This window comes from Patella vulgata, chromosome 2 (genome assembly GCF_932274485.2).
Source record: "Patella vulgata chromosome 2, xgPatVulg1.2, whole genome shotgun sequence".
NCBI classification, from domain to species: domain Eukaryota; kingdom Metazoa; phylum Mollusca; class Gastropoda; family Patellidae; genus Patella; species Patella vulgata.
In genome coordinates this window covers 42,869,388-42,892,379 of record NC_065880.2, presented here as the reverse complement: position 1 = coordinate 42,892,379, position 22,992 = coordinate 42,869,388, and the positions used below count along the sequence as shown (strand labels likewise).

The window sequence follows — 22,992 nt, the reverse complement described above, 5'->3', positions numbered from 1 at the left end:
TTAGATTTAAGAATAGATTCTCTTGTGAGAATGTCAAAAAGCTTAAGAATCTCAAAAAATATCAGCTATCCTTACTTCAAGGAACATAGGCAGGGCCGGGGGTATGTTAAAAAAAAAACCTATTTGTCACTTTAGTTTTAACACTAAAGAAAGAGTCCAACAACCAAATATTCAAATTTAATTGTAATCTTTATTATTCTATACAAATAACTTTTACAACTTGAACATTCATTAACAAATTTAACAACAAAAATCTGGACTTACAAATCTTTCATAAACAAATTATACAGGAAAAACATGGCCAACAAATAATATTGTGAGCATTGATATACAAGTTATAATCAGAAAGTTCACAAATTATCCCATCGTGCTTTACAAAACTAAATTGTTCGTTTATTTAACACAAACTCCTAAAGATAGGTTGCCAGACAACGAAACATACGCCAACAGCAGCTAAATCGTCCGGGCAGTCAACAAGTGTTGTCGCATATTTTTACTTTTTTCGGTAATGAAATATTTATAATACACTAAAATCTGATTAAGAGTAACAACTCATGAAGTAATTATCAGAAAACCATTAGAATTTGTTTGTTTTTTATAAAGTTCTGCCCCCATGCTAACGCTTAGTATACAAAACTTTTAATATCATGGATATAGCTGTTCAAGTCATAAAAATTTACTTGTTCGTATCAAGATCTTAAACTCTGTGTATCAATCTGAAATCAATCGGATATTAACTTTGGTCTCTAGAGCGTCCACAAGATTTTTTGAAGTGATCAAAGGCCATAACTCTGGCAGTAATTATCAAAAATCGCTGAAAATGAATAGACTTCTTCGTTTCATGACCTTTAATACTTTGTATAAATTTAAAGTTAATCGGATATTAACTTTAGCCTCTAGAGTGTCCACAATATTTTTCAAAGTGATCAAGGGCCATAACTCTGGCAGTAATTATCGAAAATCACTGAAAATGAATAGACTTCTTCGTCTCATGACCTAAAACACTGTGTATAAATTTAAAGTCAATCGGATATTAGCTTCAGCCCTTAGAGCGTCCACAAGATTTTTCAAAGTGATCAAGGGCCATTACTCCGGCAGTAATTATCGTAAGTTGCTGAAAATCAAGCAATTGTGGACGCCGGACGGACGGACAGACAGAGACGACGACAATATACTACCACATTTCAATGTGAGCGTATAAAAATTGGTTAAAGCTGCTCATCGTCAATTCATCATATCTTCGTAAGTACTAAATGGAATTAAACCATTTTTCGACTGCTGACATTTTAAAGATACATCTTTTGCAATTTAGTACTTTGAACAGATTCTTACAATCAGGGACAGTACAGAACCTTTTGTCTACCATGCTTTGATGTATATATCAGAAACATTTAGCAAGACCTTATTAAAAACATGCTCCTTGATGTTTTTAATGTACATGAATTTACAAATATAATAACTAGGAAATCAGATTCAAATTATCATATAATTAATATGCCATAATTATTTATATAAAAGTCTCTTTCACTTCAATTGGAGATTAACAGGAAAGTCGTGAACATATGATTAAGACATAGTATCATATATTTGTGTGATGGTATCCAGATTAATTGGAACTAGTCAATGGCTTGAAATGTTGTGTAGATGCAACATGCAGCTAAAATGTTGAATATCATACAATTTTCAAGTAATTAACACACTTATATGGATATACTACTTCTGAATTTTATTAATATTATTCCGAAGTAGTATATCCATATAACTGTGTTGATTTTAGTATAATCTATTTCTATATGTCTTATAAGGATAATTTTCGAGTAGTTTCAAGTTTGCTGGGAAAATGATCATACGCATGTCCATGAACATATTATGGCCATGTTTTGAATAAATGTGTGATAATCTGTACAAGGCTTAAGATACAAAATTTTACATGTAAATGGTGTACAATAAGATTATATAGATCTATAGTATATGTATACATGTATATCAGACTGTTTATTTCTAAAAAAGAAAGCTCAAAATCAGATTATTACATTAAACCTAAAATGGCATTTTATATTGCTTATTGAACTATGCATAGCAACGACTACCAAAATGGTGACTTCTGTTATTTACAAGAAAGTCTGTACTATACTATTATAGTCATGGACTGATGACAACTAAGCACTAAATACAGGTAAGATTATTATTAATTTTAGGCTCGGATAAAATTTATACATTATTAAGTCTTTCAATTGGACTCAAATTTTTGTCAAACTCAAATAGGATAAAATAAATAAATTATAGCACTTTTTTTTTCTCAAAAAAACTCAAAATGCACCTCTTGCATATCAAGTAGGCTTCAACATTATCTCTAAAATATCACATTTCATCAATCATTAGACATAAATCTGAATTGTTTTATCGTATCTATATTATTAGAGACAATGTTATTAATACTTATTAACCTTTAAAGTAGGGTCTATATGTACAATAAAGCTGTCAATAGGTTCATAGTTATGGTCTAAATATACATATCAAGGCTGAATTCAACTTCTCAAAATTTCTTTATGCAAAACTTTTGCCAAAATATACATACAAAATAATAGTTGTTGTAAAAATACATGTAGATTAAACTACATATATAACAAATAACAATAACATGGATAAATATATATATACATACCGGTATGTAAATACTAAAATTATTACAGTGCTAATTTAAAAACTTAGCAAATTTAAACAATTTAATATTTTACCAGATGTTTTATTCTCTTACAATCAATTTTATCCCAACCTCACGTCTGTTAATTGGTATTACTATGAATTGATTCTGTTTTAATTTTAAAGGCCTGAATTCCTGAACTAAATCTCACTTTCTTCTTGTGTTTTAATGGTAAAGACTTTAATGTGGCTGGTTTTAAACAGTTTAAATTTGTCTCTAAATTAATGTCACTTTCTGATTCTTCATCAATATTTCGAATATTACACAATCTTTTCGCAGAAGGAGAGTTCATTTGAAATAAAGAATCTGTCATTCTTTTTCTAGGAGGCAAACTGGATTGAAAGTCTGAATTTGAATGAGAATGAGGTGTGATGACTGGTGAGCTAATCCGTGTCCGTGTACTTAACATGGCTGCCACTTCTGCTACATCCAAATCATTTTCTGAATAAAATACTCTGTCTTTAAGATTTTCAGAACCAACTGTTTGACCACATTTACGGTGAAGTAGCAACTGTGTATCTTCGGTAATTCCTGTGACAAGAAGCGTATCGGAGGTAGGGATGGTGACTTTCATAGGACGTAATTCCTTACATGAACAATGTGTTGAATCTAGAGTGAGAAAATCGACTTGTTTTATTGATATTCCTTCTAAAGAATCCATATGTTCATGTTCCATACTCGCTTCATGAACATTTTTACTACCATCCGCACTCTTCTCTCCATTCTGTGTGGCTACTCCATTCCCAGTGGAGTTATTTCCCTTGTTATCACCATTGGTGGTTGGATTTGTTATTTCAGGATCAATGGTTGCTTTATCAACTGGGCTACACAAAACAGTTAATTCTAAAAATAGGGGAAAAAAATTTAATATAAAAGATAAACTGAAACAAAAATTATGAATTATCAAATTGCTGAGTTTTAAAAATGGGTGGAGTTTTTTGTATTAATGATGACTTTAAAGAGAAAGTATGAGTAGGACAAGTTTCACGTTTCATCAAAATCGGATCAAAATTGTGACTTCTAGAGGGACCACAACCTTGATATACCATATATTTACATTATTTGCGAACGAGGGGCGGCCATTTTGTTCGGCAGTTTTGGTACCATTTTCACGAAATTTGAACTCAACCATCATTATCATGTAATGGTGATATATTAAAACATTTTCTTAAATTGGATAAAGATTGTGACCTCTTGAGGAACCACAAGCTAAGAACGGGATTTTTTGTACAATCAAGGGCCATAATTCCGGAAGTTATGATCCGATATGCGCAAATATCGGAAGGAACCAAGATCTTTGGGTTACAAAAATGTATTTCAAGTTTTATCAAATTCGGATCAAAATTGTGGCCTCTAGAGGGTCGACAACCTTGATATACCATATATTTACAATATTTGCGTAGAGGGGCGGCCATTTTGTCTGGTAGTTTTGGTCCAATTTGTATGAAATTCAAACTCAACCATCATTAGGGTGTAACAGAGATATATTCAAACATTTTTTTTAAATCGGATAAAAATTGTGATAATCTGATTAAAACACAGATCCTATTTCGTTTCGTTTTTTATAGTTCAAGATTTCGTTTTACTTGTCTTTACTACACTAGGATCTGGAAGAGTTGTTATGGATGGTGTGAGGGATTAGCCAATGAAACGGTCTGTTACTGCGAGCTTTAGGCAAGTTTTCCACAAAACTGTGGGTAATCCACTAGAAACATCAATGCTGATTGGATAATCAAATGTCTGATGTCATAGGGTCAAAAGCCGCTTGTATAACCTCAGATCTTTATGTAGTGTAAGCCATCAAAAGTATAAAAAAACGGAACGAAATATAGATCTGTATTTTAATCAGATTGAAATTGGGACCTCTAGAGGGACCGCAAGCTAAAAACATGATCTTTCGTACAATCAAGTGCAATAATTCAGGAAGTTACGATCTGATATGCGGCAATATCGAAAGGAATGAAGAATTTTGGGTTATAAACATGTATTTCAAGTTTTCGTCAAAATCGGATAAAAATTGTGACCCGTAGAGTCGGTAGAGTGTCCACAAGCAAATTGGACGTATAAGAATATTCAATATTAATTATTCACTAACTATTTTCGTCATTGTACATGATTTTCTGTTTATTTCCTTTTTAGTAAACTCTGAAATCCAAATCCCAAAACTGAACCATAAGAAATATATGACCCTGAACTTGGATACATAGCTACCAAGCCCTTAAGTCACATGTTTATATTGTATAGCAAAGTAAATATTTTTTTTGCTGATCACCTTATCACAAATGGGATTTTGCTTCATAATGCCCAATAAATTGTAATGCAAGTAAGATGTCTAGAATCTGGATACAGCTACAGTGCAAGTTCCTACTCATTTTCCCTGCCCTTTAAAAGGCTTTTGATATTTTCTAAGACACCTAGGTTTGGCCAGCAAGAAAGAGTGATGTCATTATGCAGACCTAGACTAACTAAAAAATTTCAATAAAATTGAAAAAATAATGTACCTCCTCCACTTTTTTCTACTCGAACAGTTTTTAACCAATCAACAAATTTTTGGATATCTTTCACCATTAATCGTTGAAGTAAATTTAATACCTCCATCTTAGAATCTCTTAAACCTATTACGATTTAAACAATAATATAATATTAATGATAAAGCCTCTTACAAAGTTATTTAAATGTTTGATTATATAAATCTTATTAATTTATTGACATGCTTGATCTCAGAAAGTTTATGGGATATATAATTGGCAAGACCAGCTGTGCAATAGAACAAAAAAGGGCCTGCAGATCATTTTTCATGAAAACTTAAAATATGTCTTATAATCAGCTAATGTTAGTTAATGATAAATAATAATTCATCTAGAGCAGGGATGGCCAAACATGGTGCATTGGATGATTACAAGTGACACATTTCATCCCTGTGACAATAATAAAGTGAGGCAGTGAGGCAGTAAAGCATTCTCATTATTTTTAGCGATTGTATTATTTCATGCACATTCTATTAAGCGAATGTTATCTTCTTCATATTAATCTGTTTCCAGTTAAAAATATTATTAATGAATCAAACTTGATCCAGTCCCCTCCCCCCCCCCCCCCAACTTTAACTAGAACAAATAACAGCACACTTACCTAAACTTTGATCATCAAGTCTATTAACATCTCTATCGTCAAGTTCACTTTTTATTTCACTATCAGAGGATGAAGCATCATCTTGGACACCACTTTCTACCTGAAGACATTCTAATGATGGTGACTCTTCTAACTTCTCTATTTTAATGGTTGGTTCTGGTATAACCTGCATCACAGACTGTGGCTGCGTTACCCCGCTATCTTCACGACATATACTCTCTACTGCTGGAATATACACCCCTCGTATTGCGTTGTTTGTGTAGCTGTCCATTAAACCCGCTTGTAAACATATCTTCTGCATGAATTTACTCAGCGAACTATTTCCTAATGCTGTGTTATCAAACCAAACATAATCAGACTCATTAACTTGACGTTTCGGTCGCTGCCAAAATGCATCGGTCATCGGATGGAGATGGGTGACATATCTTAGAAAGGATGCCAATGGACATCTTGGATCACCTGAAATTAAAGAAAAGAAATTCATCAGCAATATGAAATGAACATAATACCTATGTTAACTTTACAAACTATAAAAGAGAAATGTTCATTAAAGAATAAGGTCTGATTTAGAATGAGCATACCCCAATTAGTGCAGAGTTCATTAAAGAGTTTCCTCTTTAGGCACCTATATAAAGTTGGGCTTATGTCGACTTTGCAAATGGGAGCAACTGCTTTCAACCAGTTGCAAGTGTACTTATGTCAATCAATCAGCAACTGAGGGCAACTGACAGTAACTTAATTCATAGTTCTCATGTCGCATCGGAACTGACAGCAATTACACTTAACATGTGACTATTAATTTTTTATCACATGATCAACAAAATGGTGAATACCTTAGAAGAAGCAATCCAAAGGCATGGTCAGTTTTGCCACAATTCTATAACTACATTATTGTCTATAACTACATTTGAAAAGTGGATGCCTTTCGTTTGTTCCATTTTACCGATTTATCAATTCACATGACACATAGTCTCTTATCACGTTATGTTATTTCCATGGAAACAAGTTGACGCCAGTTGTAAGAGTGCTCATGTTGACGACAACTAGTTGCCGCTGGTTGAAGTGCATCGCAGAATTTTAAACATGGGCAACTGGCTTCAACTGACTGGAACTCTAGTTGCTTTGAGATTAAATTCAATTCACCAATCAGCATCAGTGTTCCAGTCAGGAGGCAATTCGGAAATACAAATTCCACTTTGTTTTGTTTTCTATCGCTGCAAATGTCTACCCACAGTTCGGTGCACCTCAAATAAGAACTCGACTCAACAGACCATTTGATAGGCTAATCCCTCATATCACCCAAAACGCCAGTTATTTAACAATTCTTCAAGACCCTAGTGCAGTGATGACAAGGAAAACCAAATGTTCAACTATAAAGATGAAAAGACACAGGATCTGTGTTTTATAATCAGATTGATCATACTGTATTAAGGTACATGTAAATTATGATTCCATAGGGTAAACTGCTACTATAATTGAGCTAATATTTTTTAGCAACCTGTTTATTGCCTTCATTAGATTTCAATTAAATATACATACACAGAGATATCATTTATATACATATCATTCAGCTATGTAATACATATATATATATATATAAATAGAAAATATGTTTAAACAAACAATAGTAATACACATTATGTGGTGTTTATGTTGTGTAATATAACAGGACTATCATTATAAACATTAATCAATTAAGTTAAAATTATTAGAAAGATCAATATCCATGTATTATAATGTGTAATATACCCCTATAAACCTATGTTACATACAACAAGCTATTCTTTACAAAGTATTAAATTTCATGGATAAAATGTGAATGCTAAAGGATTTGGAAACAAAATTAATAAAAGGTACAAAAGTTTTAAACCAAACATTTGTTAGCTAGGTGAAATATCAATTGTCAGTTGATATCAGTTGTTATGTTGTATAAAGATAAGCATAATCCTACCTCCTCTATGACAACATACATATATATATATACATGTTAATGTGATGTAAACTTAAACCACCTTCTGAGCCACCCTGAAGAAGCACATCCTCTAAGATATGCTATTAATCATCCCAAATTAAATGTAATTTCTTATTACATAACACAGGCTGTATGGAGTTTTATTTTAATACATGGTCTGTGAAATAGGATATGATTATATTCAGTTGTTTATGAATTCGACACATCAATCAAATAAATCACTTGTTATCACCATATATGGTATTTCCTTTAAAAAATTACATCACATTAAAATGTACTAAACATGTGTTTTGTACTAAATTAAAGTAACATTTTATTGGATATTTACATGAATTTCACTTTTTTTTAAACTTACCGGGTCTTTCATACATTCTGTCACCAAGTTGGTTACCATTAACAGTTCTGTCATCGCCTGGAACATTACCAACTTCTCGAATACTGAATTTATCCGAATATTTTAACCAAACATATCTTCGACCAGTTTCGTCGGTTCCGATATCAAAATCTGACTTGACCATAGTTCGTAAACAATCTTTCCCGCGATTTATAATATATAAATTAACGTCAAAATAAACTTTGTTTTGTAACGATTCAGGATAATTTCCTGCTAAGGCATCACTTAAATATAATTTTTTTAGGGATTCATATTGAATTCTTGATTGTTTCACTGGTTTTATTCCTGTAAATGAATAGGATGATGGCACTGGTGAACTTCTGGGTCCTGGAGAAGCTCTAGGACTTGACTGTCCCAACATAGATTCTCTGCTCATTAACAGTCCTTTCCTCTTTGCACATCTTTGATAAATTAAATTTGCGTAATCAAACGCTATGTCGTTAATAATGTCAAAACCATTTTCATTTAGAAAGAACTGATGTAGTCCTTCACGAATGGTGGTAATGATGTCATCAGGAGAGTTTTTAAAAGTTAAATAGAAATCTTTAAGAAATTCGGCTAGTTGTGCTTTCGTCATTTGAGAGACTGTACTTATGGTGTAATGGCCTTTTGTCGTAGCGTACTGTAAAAGATGGTCTGTAGCTACAACAACCATATTATACATGATATTACTATCTGTAACAGTACCCGGCATCCCCAAACTCTTTTCTTTGTCTTGTTTTGAAGCCTTTGGTTTTCTCAAATCCATTTTTGTCTATCCTAAACAATCCGATTACACAGTAGACCGTCTACGTTGTTTTGGCTGGAATGACGTCATCCACGAGCCCCAATTGGCTGCTGACGTTATAACCATTCGGTGAATATAGGTCTTTGAAACCCGGCTCGTGCAGCTCACGTGTCCTGTAACTTATACACTGTTTCGCCTTACTTAGATCACCAACAGGTATTCCATTCTTTCTTCTGCTTTCCCTCTGTTGACAGCTATCATTTATTTAACTTTTAACACGTTCTGATACAAACTAACCCGTCTGTTACCCTATCGCAAAATAATAGACTGTTCCTGCTACGCAAGCTCTTGTATTCGTCATAGTGGTGTGACTCAGCGACCTATTTCCTCGCACAGCCAATTCATTTTACACGCATAATCTGCGACGTCATTCGCCACACTGCTTAACAACGGGCCGATACCGTTCATATCTCACCGTAGCAACCGGATTTGACTAGCCAGGTTTGTATTCTAGGTTAAAACGTGTGTCTAAAAGCAAACTGTTAAATTGACGTCACGATGTTTTTCGGCACATATCGTAAACAAAGCCAACACAATATTGGCTGATGCTGAAATATAAAATGAACGAAAATAGATTTTAGAGGAAAACTATTAAGGTGATTAAGTTTACAAAAAGTGGCTATTTTAATAAAGTCGACTTCCTGATTTTACAATTTAAAACGGTAGTGTGTTTATTATCCCTATATATTATAGCCGCTACTATGAAATCGCCGACACAAGGTTATCCTTGCTGATAACGTCCATGCACATGAGTAATAGACTTGATAAAGCTAATGTTTACGTTTCTTTGCAACAGTAATATAACGCTTACAAAAAGGCTCATATATGTCCGCATTGCATTATTCAAGAAAATGGCGAATTTGAATGCATTACTTATAGGCTTTTTGAAGTCACAAAACATTTCCTTTGTGATTTAACTGTTGGCAATATAGCCCAATCTATTGTGAATTTTGATACCATGGAGAGTGTAAACTATTAACATGAACATAATTAGTATAGGACCAACGCTATTAATAAATCCAGTGACTGTAGAGCGCATTTTGTATGTTATAGAATATTCAATTGAAGCAGAACAGTAGGACCCTCCGTCCTGCATCACTGACAAGGGGGAACCACGCCGGAAAATCTCGATGAACTTTCTCGGCCAATGCAGGGATCGAACACCCGACCTCCAGGCTAGCGAGCCAGCGTCTCACCCACTTAGCCACGTGATCCCCGTCTAGCCTCGTTCTTCGAATCCCGTGTTAAACGCCTTATTGGACACGATTCGTGTAGCAATGGTAAAATATATATTTTGTCATAAATATTGGATATCAGAAGCTGATCTTTTCCAGGTAGGATCACAACATCGATGTTGATTTAAATTGACCAATAAGTGATAAATGTAATCATAATCATGATTTAATGCCATAAATCAATTATAACTTTTTATTTCATTCCTGCAGGGCTGAATTACCATTAAGCAAAATAAGAACGTGTTTAGGGTACCATGGGAATGGCTGCACCACATAATGTCTGCTTTGTTAGATGCCAAATTTTAAATATTTAATTCAAAAATTTTCATTTTTGGGGGGCTTTCCTTACTGTATTGTCACAATTGATAATGACGTGTATAAAACCCCAGAAAAACTCTAAGAGGTGCTTGAGGTTGTTTATCGTTTATTATTGTTTATGTTTTGAATAACATATATTATGGGAGCAACAAAAATCTTTAAAGTGCTTATAATATAGGGCCTCAATAAATCGTAATCCGACCCTGGTCCCTGATCTAGGCTACCTTTTGTTATACACTGTTCCGTCTGTTCGTATTAATTTATCTGTCCAAATATTATATATCGACCTTTCTGTGACTTTCTGTATATAAAAGTATAATTCTGCCACGCATAGATATTTCTAAATCTAGATTTATACAGCGTCCCACATACAAGATGGAAAAGTACTTGGCATGTATCTTTAGAAAGGCAAATAATTACGTGTTTGATTAATTTATATTACAATTTCAGTGAGGGAACCCGTGTAACAATTCTCAAAAATCCTCGTATTTGTTTTTAAAGTAAATTGAAAAAAAGGGATTTGTCGCTCGAAACCACTAGGAAGCCCAAGGTATCCACCCTGACTGTTGATTTAACCCTCAAATATCTATTGCCGAAAAAGGCTATGGCGAGTTAGACAATTGGGAATATATGGAGCAGGTAATATAGGTCTATTTTTTTATCCTACATTAGAATCCTCGCTACTTATCTTTCTCAATATGCCTTCCCCGGATGAGTCTCTGATCACCACATGCTTCATTTGCAGCACTGTGTAGGGTCCCGTGCCACTGACATATCTTTACTTCCATAAACTACGTAAAGGGCTGTTTAAACGTAAGTCTAGACTTACAGGCCTATATAAATCACCAACAAAAATACATCGCGTCGCTCGCTGAAATATATCCAGTATTAGACCAAGCTTAGTTCCGTTTAGATAATCATTACAATTCCTTTTCCTCGGCCTCATACAATCTGTTTCACAGAGTAATACGAAAGTCTTCTAATATCTCTGTAAAAGATGACTGCCTTCAGCACATTACGTCATATCACGCGGCGTCTATCATTGACTCAATGGCGCGTGCATTGTTTACATAAGACGTTACTGATTCGAGCAGAATGTCGCCTTATATTCATTTTAATACCCATTTACACTAAAATAGGAAATAATTTTTACCTACAAATACTTAAAACGTCTTTATTTATTTTTCTAATACATAAAAGAAATGTTTTAGAATTTAATTTGTCGGAGGAAAAAAGTTAATATTTGTGGCTCATTAAGTCGCATCGATGTCATCCTTATCAGTGATTGTCGCGGCCTAGCGAATATTCACTGCGGATCAGTGTGTGCCTCCTAGTGTACAAAGTCAAATATCTTAACTGCTTTTTATGACCACTACGCTCGACAGACACCAGCGGAGACCAGTGTACACGCACGGGATATGGAGTGTTAAATTTCATCGAATGCCCTCCAAGATGTTGACGACTGAACTTCCAATGAGGATCATCAGGTCTATAATTGATCTATAAATGTTTCCGTTAAAAAATACACAATACTTGCCTGGTTTTATCCGGCCTTGTGAATCTAATTGATCGTATCGTCTGTTGTTCTAGTTTTTTTTGTTTTTTTGTGTGTTGTGCAGTTATCCTACATATCATTTATACTGCAAAATATGCGCGGACCATGACGGTCTGTTTTAATTATACGTATGTCTATTTTAAAAAGAATGTTATTCCAATTGTCACACCTTTCAATGCATGATGTAACCGGAAAGGCGGGCCTTATGAATAATATGAATAGTATAAACTTATAGATATAAAATTTCCAGATGACGAGTATACTATTTTGTATGTCCGCGTTCATTTGACATTGTGAGCGATAACAGGTCATAAATTATCTGCAGTGTATGTCTTGCGACAAACCAAAATAAAACACCAAAGGTTTTGATTTTATCGCTGTTAACTTCAGGGTATATAGTGGATCCGTGGTATAATATGGCTGATATAATATTTAATGTGAATAAAAGGTTCATTTGATTTAACTTGACACATTTAAAATGTCTTCCTTTCTCAGTACTAGGCCCTAAACTTGAGGCCTTTGACGTACAATTAAGGAGTTGGCCCATAGTCGGGCATCACAAAACCTATACGTCACTGCTTGGTGCACATGATTGATATAATGGAGTGTTTATTTATAACAATTTTCGTAATAAAAATATAAAAGTCAGCAGTGTAGACCATACACGCGCCCACAAAACAAAAACAATATCGCTGCACCCAAAATAGTATATTTATAATACTAATAACTTGTCATTTCACATGACGTACATGGGTGAATATATTTTAACCTGCGCATGTATTTCAAAGAAGATAGTTTATTTGTTAAAGAGGACTAGAGTACGCAACCATCGACGGGACTGTAATTTTGAAAATGGGCCCTTATTTGTAAATAGACATATATGTAGATGTGCACAAATAAGAGAGTGAGAAATGGGGTTTAACTAGGTCATTTCGGGACTAACATATGGTTTAATTTTATTTCAATAATTCGCTTGCGCGCAGGGGTCTTTAGCAGTGGGAGGAAACCGGAGGACCCGGAGAAAACCCACGAGGTTGGACAGTCGACCCTGCTCCTTGTCACGTACAACCGGGGATTCGAAACCACGCCAGTCGACTCAATGACAGACTTTATGATACAGCGCGCGCACGCTAACCATTCAGCCATCCAACCCCCCTAGATGTGCACAACACTTACAAGTAAAATTCCAAATTCTCCCTTTTTATAAAATGAAAGGTGATGCCATCACACGAAAAGGAAATTAATGGAAAACCATTTTATTTAGAAAATACGTTCCTTGGCTTAATAATCAATAAGTAACAATTGGCCATTAACTTCAGCCCCCCCCCCCCCCGTGAAAAAATTGTCAACCATAGATATACATTGTCCGTCAATTTTACAGCACCCCTGAGCTAGTTACGACCCTAAATCTATCCCAGGATTATCTTTCGATGGACGAATGGTTAGCACGTGCGCGCTGTATCATAAAGACCCCTCCGCGCAAGCGAATTATTGAAATACAATTAAACCATATGTTAGTCCCCAGATGACCTAGTTTGTGTCGAGTGGACGTTAAACCCCATCTCTCTCTCTCTCTCTCTCTCTCTCTCTCTCTCTCACTCTCTTTAATCCGGCCCAGGCTATCGGAAGACAAACCTCGATGTAGGCATATGTGGGGTTGCCACCATACCACAGAATAAGTCTTATTTCATTTTTAAAAGAAATACAGATTTTCACTTTAAATTTCAAATTTTAACCCGGTGTTATGTTTTCAGTGACGTTATGATGTATATTTCTTGCGTGACAGGCATTTTGTAAGGCAACCGACATCACGTTCAAACAAAACAAGACGCGGAACACAAGCGGGACATATCAATTATGCACGTCTTGTATAACATTCTCTAGGGTTTCTTTTAAGTTTTCATTTAATAGAGCGCTTCTTCTATTTATTTATTTCATGAAAATCAACTTTTATTCACACGAAGTGAAGACATACAACGCCATAAAGGAAATGAAAGTCTGTTTGAAATGAATTGTACATTTCATAAATATGTAAAATGTCCCATATTTGAATACAGAACACTCCGCCGAACTCCATGGTATTAGAATTTAAAGGAGGCAAGTCGCTAACTTAATACCATCCACTGTCTTCGACATTGCAATCATGACTTATTGGTCAATTTAAATCAACATTGATGTTGTTATGTTACCGTAAAAAGATGGGCTTCTGATATCAAATATTTAAGACAAAATGAAATTTTTTAAATTGACAGAATGCTTTCGAGCGCCATTTGTAATAAAGGGACATATAACATTATAATATGCGTTGCGACACATTTCTGTCCATTTCTAGTTGCCAAAGAATGGTGATTTAGCTGCTTTAAAGGGGCCCGGCCTTTTTGATTTTGGTCAAAATAACGTATTGGGTTAGTGGGTTGATCTGTGATAGCAGGGCCGAGTACCTAAGCACCGAAACGATTACGGTATCTAATTCAAAGTAAAACACGATACTATACATGCTGATATTAAAATTGTGTTCATTTTACTAAATGGTTAATCCGGTACTGACTGATGGTGAAACATTTATACGATTAAATGTGTTCGCATCGAAGTCGGCCTTGTTTACTAATTTTAGTTTCAAATTTGGCTTACAGGGGAACACAAAATCGGTTATATTCATAACACCGGCTTTATCCATAGACGTAAAATTTCAAAGAATGTCATCGTAAAAAACAAATCAACATTTGAAATCATATCAAATCCAAATTTTGGCCCAAATTAAAGCGGTCTATTAATATTTAGCTAATGAAACACGATGTAATTTCCGTATTTATATTTATACTATCACGGAACAATAATTAATTGTGCCGACATGTTCACGAGGAAGTCTTTGTTTAAAATACGCCCAGTATTATCACTTTACAATTAAACAGTACAAATTTGTCTAGATATACATGTAATAACATTCAATAAACTGGTTTGTTTTATCAAGGTTTATCTTGATTAGCCGGAGTCTATTTTTATTTCGATCATTATATCCCTAGTTACAGGTTTATCTTCAGGGACTTGGTGACGTAATGCTGACGTCAACTAGAATAATTCAACCTATCAGTAAAAGGGCACGTGTTATGGTTGACGTCATTAAGGACAGGGTGTATTCTGAATACCAAGATTCGATCTAGTTGATTAACATAGTCACATTGATCTGGTCCAAACAAATTAGCCATTCAATCACCGTGTAATAAAATGGTGGAAGACTAGGTGCAAACGATGTTTATTATTGCTTGTAGGCTTTAGTTAATTAGGTTCTCTTGTTGTATGTAATCACCTTAATGACGTTGAATGCCATGCTCTCAACCACTGGTCATAATGATCTACTAGATACTTATTATTGAGCAGGTTTAAAAGCATACGACACATAGAGTTCCACCTACTTTGTGTGTGTGTGTGCGAGAGAAAGAGAGAGAGAGCGAGATGGGGGGGGGGGGGGTAACGTCCACTCGACACAAACTAGGTCAATTCGGGACTAACACATGGTTCAATTTTATTTCAATAATTCGCTTCCGCGTAGGGGTCTATAGCAGTGGGATGAAACTGATCAACTAGCTTATTAGTGTCTGTTCTCAAGCGAATCTAACCATAGATAGGCAGTCGCAGTTTGGTATGGTTTAAAAGTTAATAATCTGCCCCCTGACGGCAATCGGTGAGAATTATATAAATCTAAAAGAATGGCAGTTTTATTGACAACTTATTTTTTTAATCCAATGTCTAAAATAAAAAGTGGTAGCCAAATTTTGAAGCTCGAGAACTTTTGGCCTTGATTGAAAATTAGTACCGTATAAAATATTCAAAATTAAATGAAATAGGGTTTAACGTCCTACTCTTCTGCTTGACTGGATTAATCAAGACGGAAAATATTCCAAAACATAGCTGAATGGAACGCGAAGTATAAATGAAAGATTCTTAAAATAAACGATCACAACGAAGCATGTTGAGTGACCTGCAAGTTTACAAACTTTTTATAACTGATTTTACAAACTTGATCTATCACTTTAACTTGTTTATGCAACTTTAGAACATGAGTTTATTAAACTTCTTAGATGTTCAGCGCAGATAACGGGGCATCAAGCCAGATATTTCATAAGTATTTCTAATGTAAAATTCCAAAGAAAAGAATGGAATGACTTGTATGGAACGTATAGCAGAATTTATATTGCTATTTACTTACCCTAGACACATAATGATGGCGTCATTAAATCGATCAAAACTAATGAAAATTTCAAATTAACATTTACTGACATAATTTGATCGGATGGAATCATGTATTGTGCCAGTTTCTATTTCATGTTCATATAGACTTCTATTCTGGCGCTGTCCAACCTCGTGGGTTTTCTCCGGGTGCTCCTGTTTAGTCCCACTGCTAAAGACCCCTACGCGCAAGCGAGCGAATTATTGAAATAAAATAAAACAATATGTTAGTCCCTAGTTTGTGTCGAGTGGACGTTACCCCCCCCCCTCTCTCTCTCTCTCTCTCTCTCTCTCTCTCTCTTCTGGCGCGTATCCCCTTTAATATATAATGGCAAATTCTTAGTTGTCCTTTTTGTTATATTACAGATTGATTCTCACCTAATGTGATTTGACAATCGAAGAATACAATGGATGAAGTATTGACGTCAATCAAGAATCAAGATGATGGATTAAATCTATGGGGAACTGTTGAGAAACTACCCATGAAGGACGTCATAGCATGGCATGATTCAAACCATTTTGATTTTCTCCACCATGCTATTATCCACAATAACGTCATCGCTGTTGGTACCTTCTTGACTCGTGGTTACTTCAAATCGCTCCAGGAGCCAAATATATATCCCTATCAGCATGTCGCCTGTTTATTAGGATTTAAAACTATATTAACTATGTTCCTGCAGGAACGGCAATTCGATGACAAAATTTTACATAAATCTTATTTTAAACAACTGTGCAGAAGTTTACGAATATCCTTGAGTTCCGAGACCACGAATCATAACACTGATATTCACTCAACAACACGTGATCAGCTCTCTGTACTTGATGTTGCTTCCCTTGCCGGTCACATTGGCTGTGTTAAGACCATTTTAGACTTCCGCCAATTAAAGGGATATATCGGCTTAAAACAAAGAGGCGATTATTTTTCCTTGGCATGTTATAGCAATTCTCCCAACTCCCTAAAACTACTTCTACAAGAAAGAGCAGGGGATGCAAATTTGGAGGATTCTGTTAAGATTTCTTTGGTTAAAATGCAAGTTGAATGTCTTGATTGTTTATTAAGTCATGGGGTTAGGACCGAATCTCTATATGGCGGCATGAATCTATTTCATGTCTTATACTCCTACGTTTATGCTTTCGAAAAAGAACAATTTACGAGTTTAGCTAAAATGACATCGTTGATTTTGAAGTATGGCTTTGATGTAAAAGCGTGTGTACCTTCGAGAACATATCCACTGTATAGTTTCATTGATAAATATTTTGGACCGGAAGACATTGAGATCAAAGGGAATGGCATTTTACATTGTCTCAAATTATTATTAGAGGCAGGCGCCGATCCCAATTTTAATGAAGTTATCATGGAAAATGGCATTTTTGGAGGTGCTTTCGGAAGGGAACCGTTTTCCTCTGCCTTTCATGCATTTTTAAGTCGTTATGTACAATTCAGTTTGAAGAAAGGTGAAGAAACAGAATATAGAGGCCTTCCAGATTTTTTCTTCAATATGTGCCAACAGCTTCTACAGAACGGGGCGGGCCCAAACTATCGTGCCATATTTGGAACTCCAGAACAGGAAATATCTGTTTTTCAAGCAGCGTGTTTATGTTCCATGAATGTAGAAAATGACAATAGAATTATAAAACTGTTTCTACAATACGGTGGTGACCCGAATGGTTCTGGATTTTCTATCAAATCACTACTAGATTGGCATATTACATTAAACGCCTTGGAATATGAAACGGTAGAACTGTTAAATATGTTGTTATGCACAATGTCTCATGCTAACTACCGACAATCAATAAAAGAAATCATGGATTCAGCTAACATGGATATATTCCTCCCAAATTTAGTCCAGTCTGTGAATAATGAGTCGATTACAGTATGGACATTAAAAAGATTTTGCTGTCTCTTTATTTTGAATTCTTGTCAAAGATCATCAATGAAAGTGAATTCTCTACCGGTGCCAGAAAATGTAAAGAAGCAGATTTTTCCTTTTTATTAATAAAAGTATTTTAAATCCTATGATTGTTCGTTTCTAGATAAATCGCAAAATTCTACTTGAATTTGTGTCAGATGTGGTGAGAAATGATTCCTTATGGCGAAAAATAAAGAATCACGGTGAAAAATAGAAGGTAAGGGTTCCAAAATAGCCCTAGAACAGAGGTGGGGAAGAGCGGTATTTTCATATTGCAGCTCAACAGGGATAGATATGAATGGTCAGCGGACAGCGTCCGATCAGAGACCGTTCCTAAAGGAATTAATCGTAACCTTATCTTGACGTTCAGCATATTTTCACCCATTACCCACAAATTATCGTAACTCTTTCCTAAACTATACTCCCGATTCGTGGTATTCATAGACCACGCGAAAGCGGGACAATTCACAAAAGTTTACAACCTTTAGAAAAACTTACGAAAAGGTTACGAATTATTTCCGTGGATTTCACATATCCCGATGTAAGTTTATTTCGTATCTTTTTCGTAAATACGTAACGAATGGTCGTTAATGTTTAGTTTTATCCCAATCTTTGTGAAAATTAACTACGAAAATGATATATTCCTTCTATAAACGCTCAAATTTTACTACTAATTAATGAATAAAATCATTTATGTGGATAAAATGCTAATTTCATGCATTTTGTTTATTTGTTTTTGTTTACTACGTCATAGAGCGTGACATAGTATGCATTCATCGTTTCTAAGTCTGTCAAAAACCGAAACGAAGCCTATGTTTTAATTGAGGGTCTTGAACGAAATTAGGGTAGTCTAAAAAAAAATGTAGCAGCCTGATCAAATCATTGAAAAAGAGTTGATGAGAATATTTGTATGAAGTATCGGTATTTAAAATTGCCCCGACAGGTCGTGTCTAATGCCTGCGTCTATACTTTGGCCTAACTAAGCCTAGAAATCACAGTGTACGGTAATGAAAACTAGCCTATTGGTATTATTTTACTGAACCCAATGTCTGTGATGAATTAAGTTAAACTTAAGTATATGTACTATGTTGTAACGTTAATATAGGGGCTAAGTGAGAGGGACACAATGACGAGCTTTGCGTCATGGTTTTGAGTTTTTGCGCCCGCCTCCCACGCTCACGATCGTCCCACCCATTTTTATACGTCCACATTTCAGTGTGGTCGTATTATGTCGATCGTCACCTAGAAATGGTTTAAACAGGTCACAATTCGATGGAATACACTTACTGCTTATTACTGAGCAACGTTTCGACTAGGCTTCTCTGCTTTAGTCATTATCAAGCAATGGTAATGAGTGAAATGACTAGAGAAGCCTAGTCGAAACGTCGCTCAGTAATAATTAGCAGTAATTGTATTCCATAGAGAAATGTGACCTGTTTACTCCAGTTCAATTACTATATGCCATTGAAACAATTTAGAAATGGTTTCACTTCTGATGTCTCCCGTCTTGCTCCAGCCACAGTTGTGGATGGCTAAATCTATTTGCTAAGGCCAGCTCAATTTTTTTCAAGGTCTCTGAGACGTAAATAAGGTTAGGGTACGTGGTTGTTAGCGAGATAGTTTGGGGTCAGTTTAATTGGAAATTAATGGGGTTATTGGCCAGTAAACTTTTTGTAGTCAAATGACTAAAAAAAACTGTCTCAAAGGAAGTCCTTAGAGTGATCCACTATGGTTACTGCTAAATGATATTGATAAGGCCAGCTCAATTATTCGTCATAGGTGAAGAGATGTAAACAGGGCTAGCGCTAATCCAAACCCTAAAGGGGGGTTTATACAGAACGCGAACGCGAACGCGGTTTTTCGTCCTGGAATGCTCTAGTCAGAGCGCGAACCCGAACCCGAACAAATATTGGTTCGCGCGAACGACCGCCTTGATTGCCTCCCGAGCGAATTTTTCAGAAGTTCGCGCGAACTTTTTCCCAATGAACCAATCACCGGGCACTTCCCATGACATCATTTCCACGAATAGAAACCGCTAGGCCTGATCGTTCCCACTAGTGTGCAATATTCAAAGTCTACTTGTAAAAGCAGAATGGAATGGACAATATAGTTCTTCTACGAGGTGATGGTATTCTCAAAACTCACTTCTCTGTAAAATTTCATGCACTGATATTCGCCTCTTTCTCTTCCTTCGTTGTTTTATGTACAAATACAGTGACAAGATCTCGTCTGTGTCTGATTCCACCTGAGCCATGATAGCAAATGACAAAATTTATCTCTCACAGCTAGAAAAAGACAAGCCATCACGAAAGCCGTCGACGGTTTTCCGCGTTCAGGTTCGCGCCCTATTTGAACGGTGAAACTGCTCTAAAGTCGCGTTCGCGTTCGGGTTCGCGATGGACGCGTTCGAGTTCGCACTCTGTATAAACAGGGCTTAACACTAACATTGGACTCAGTGGCGGCGTCAAGGGGGGGCAAGGGGGTCTGCCCTCTGTTTGCCCCCCCCCACCCAATAATTTTGGAAAATAAAAAACAATAACACGTGAACCACTTGAGAAGTGCTTTTTACGATCCTCAAAGTTTTTGGGTATATAGGTTCAAAGCGGCGAGAATATGCCTTCACTTGATACACTCACTCCGTCTGTTTGACATTTCCCTCTCTGTTCGGATAAGCTGGTGATTTGGAGACAAACTGTATCTGGTCAGCTCTATTTCTGAAATACTGCCCGGCTGCATTTCCGGCAGTCTATTTCACAAAATATCGTGGCGAAAATATTCATTCACTTTGATTCACTCCCTCCGTCCGTTTGACACTTTACTCTGACTAGTGATTTGGCGACAGGCGGTATCTGGTAAGCTCTATTTATCTCGACGGTCAGTGCCTGAAATACTGCCAGACTGCATTTCCGGCAGTCTACTTTTCAAATTTTCGGGGGCTTCGTTGAGGTTCGCAAGTCCGTTCATTTGGCACTTTCCTCTCTGGGGTAGGATAGACTAGTGATCAGGAGACAGACGGTATCTGATCAGCTCTATTTATCTCGACAATCGGTGCCTAAATACTGTCAGACAGCATTTCCGACAGTCTATTTTTCAAAATTTTCTGGGGGAGATCCCCCATACCCTCCATAAGGATTCCCTACTTTGGCGCTCGTGAGTGGGCTTCGTCGAGGTTCGGTCGTTTGACACTTTATCTCAACCATCAGTGCCTGAAATACTGCCAGGCTGCCCTTCCGGCAGCCTGTTTTTCTAAAATTTCTGGGGAGGCCCGATACCCGTAGTTGAAGCCCCCTTAACCTTGGACTTTGCCCCAGCTTCGCCCCTCCAACCACCGGCGGCTGACGCCGCCACTGATTGGACGCAGCTTCAATGCTACCGACAGGGAGAAATCACGCTGCAAAATCCCGGGGAACTTTGTTGACCAACTCCAGGATCAGTGTACAGAATCATAGTATTGAGAGGAATATGGCCGATAACCTGACACCACTACAACCTGACACCACGAGAACACGACATCACGACATTTTAACCCGTCAATACATTTTACGCGACATTACAAAACTTTTAATGTGGAGGTGTCGGATGAAAATGTCGTATTTTTGGGTTAAAATGTCTTGATGTCGGTCGGGTTGTCGTGGTGTCGGGTTAAAATGTCGTGATGTCAGGTTGTCGCCTTATGAAGGGTGACACCACGACATCACGACAAGATACCAATCAGCCGCCATACCAAACTGTACTGCAGGTACACATGCAATCTGTGTCAACATTTTTAGTATAATGAATCAGACAAATATTGAAATACGGAAAATGTCTCAAGTATCTATATGAGAACAATTTCTGCAATGTATAATGTTAAAATAAATAATATCCAACACTTCATAAAGAGTAGTTTATTATTGTTCAACAGTTTTAAGTTAACAAATGGGTAAATTTGCCATCAATTTTTAGTTCATACATCTACTAAAGTAATATCTAATGTTTAACCCTTAATACTGACAAAAAAATATAAACATCCTATTGAAATAAACATTCTTATAAAATCACCTTCAGCAGCTATCATATAAATATAAATTTCTTATCTTTCAATAATGCTTTATGAAGAAATGTTGAAAATAGAAGTTTCATCATTATCGGTCCAAAGAAAAAAAAATCGTAACTTGTTTAAAAATATTTTCCTGCAATAATGTCAATGCTTATTACACTAATACTATTATAAAGTAATAACGACAGGAGTCAGTCTAATGTATCTCTAAACAAATTCTCAACTTCTAACTGTTCTCTAAAAAGCGTAAGTTGGCATAATTATGTTAAACAACATTCCATTACCCGGTCATATTAAAGATGTATATTTTCAGAAAACATTTTCAAACTTATTCTTTTGGTGACAAATACAATGTTTGTTATTATCCCCAGCTAAAACTGACTTCATCTATATACTAGTAAATATCTTTACACTACAAATGTGATTCAACCAATATTATCAATGATATATACCTCAAGAAATGTATACTTCAAATTTAAGGCACTTTTTTAATGTTTTAATTTCATTTTCTGAAAATTTTAGGGTGTTTAAATGAATTTATTATATATACAGTGAAGATTACCATATTTTTTTATAACAATCACAAAACACTTTATCAACATCTCCTTAACGAGACTTCAAGCAATAATCAAAAATCAAATATATGTGCAATGATGAATAAATACACTATTACTAAAATTACATTGTTCAAAAAATTATTCTATTTGATCAATTATGTCATG

At 35.6% G+C, this 22,992-nt stretch overlaps 2 protein-coding genes across 2 annotated transcripts; one reads left to right on the top strand and one right to left on the bottom strand.

Annotated features, from left to right (window-relative positions):
* Positions 1–170: 170 nt before the first annotated feature.
* LOC126811390 (uncharacterized) lies at positions 171–9,616 on the bottom strand. The gene is made up of 4 exons (XM_050536976.2): positions 8,161–9,616; positions 5,834–6,292; positions 5,206–5,319; positions 171–3,547 (listed from the first exon to the last, which is right to left on the bottom strand). The coding sequence occupies exons 1-4, from the start codon at positions 8,945–8,947 to the stop codon at positions 2,787–2,789; spliced, it is 2,121 nt and encodes a 706-aa protein (XP_050392933.1). The 5' UTR covers positions 8,948–9,616; the 3' UTR covers positions 171–2,786.
* Positions 9,068–18,318, top strand: LOC126809526 (uncharacterized). The gene is made up of 2 exons (XM_050534152.1): positions 9,068–9,142; positions 16,688–18,318. The coding sequence occupies exon 2, from the start codon at positions 16,729–16,731 to the stop codon at positions 18,316–18,318; it is 1,590 nt and encodes a 529-aa protein (XP_050390109.1). The 5' UTR covers positions 9,068–9,142; positions 16,688–16,728.
* Positions 18,319–22,992: the final 4,674 nt, after the last annotated feature.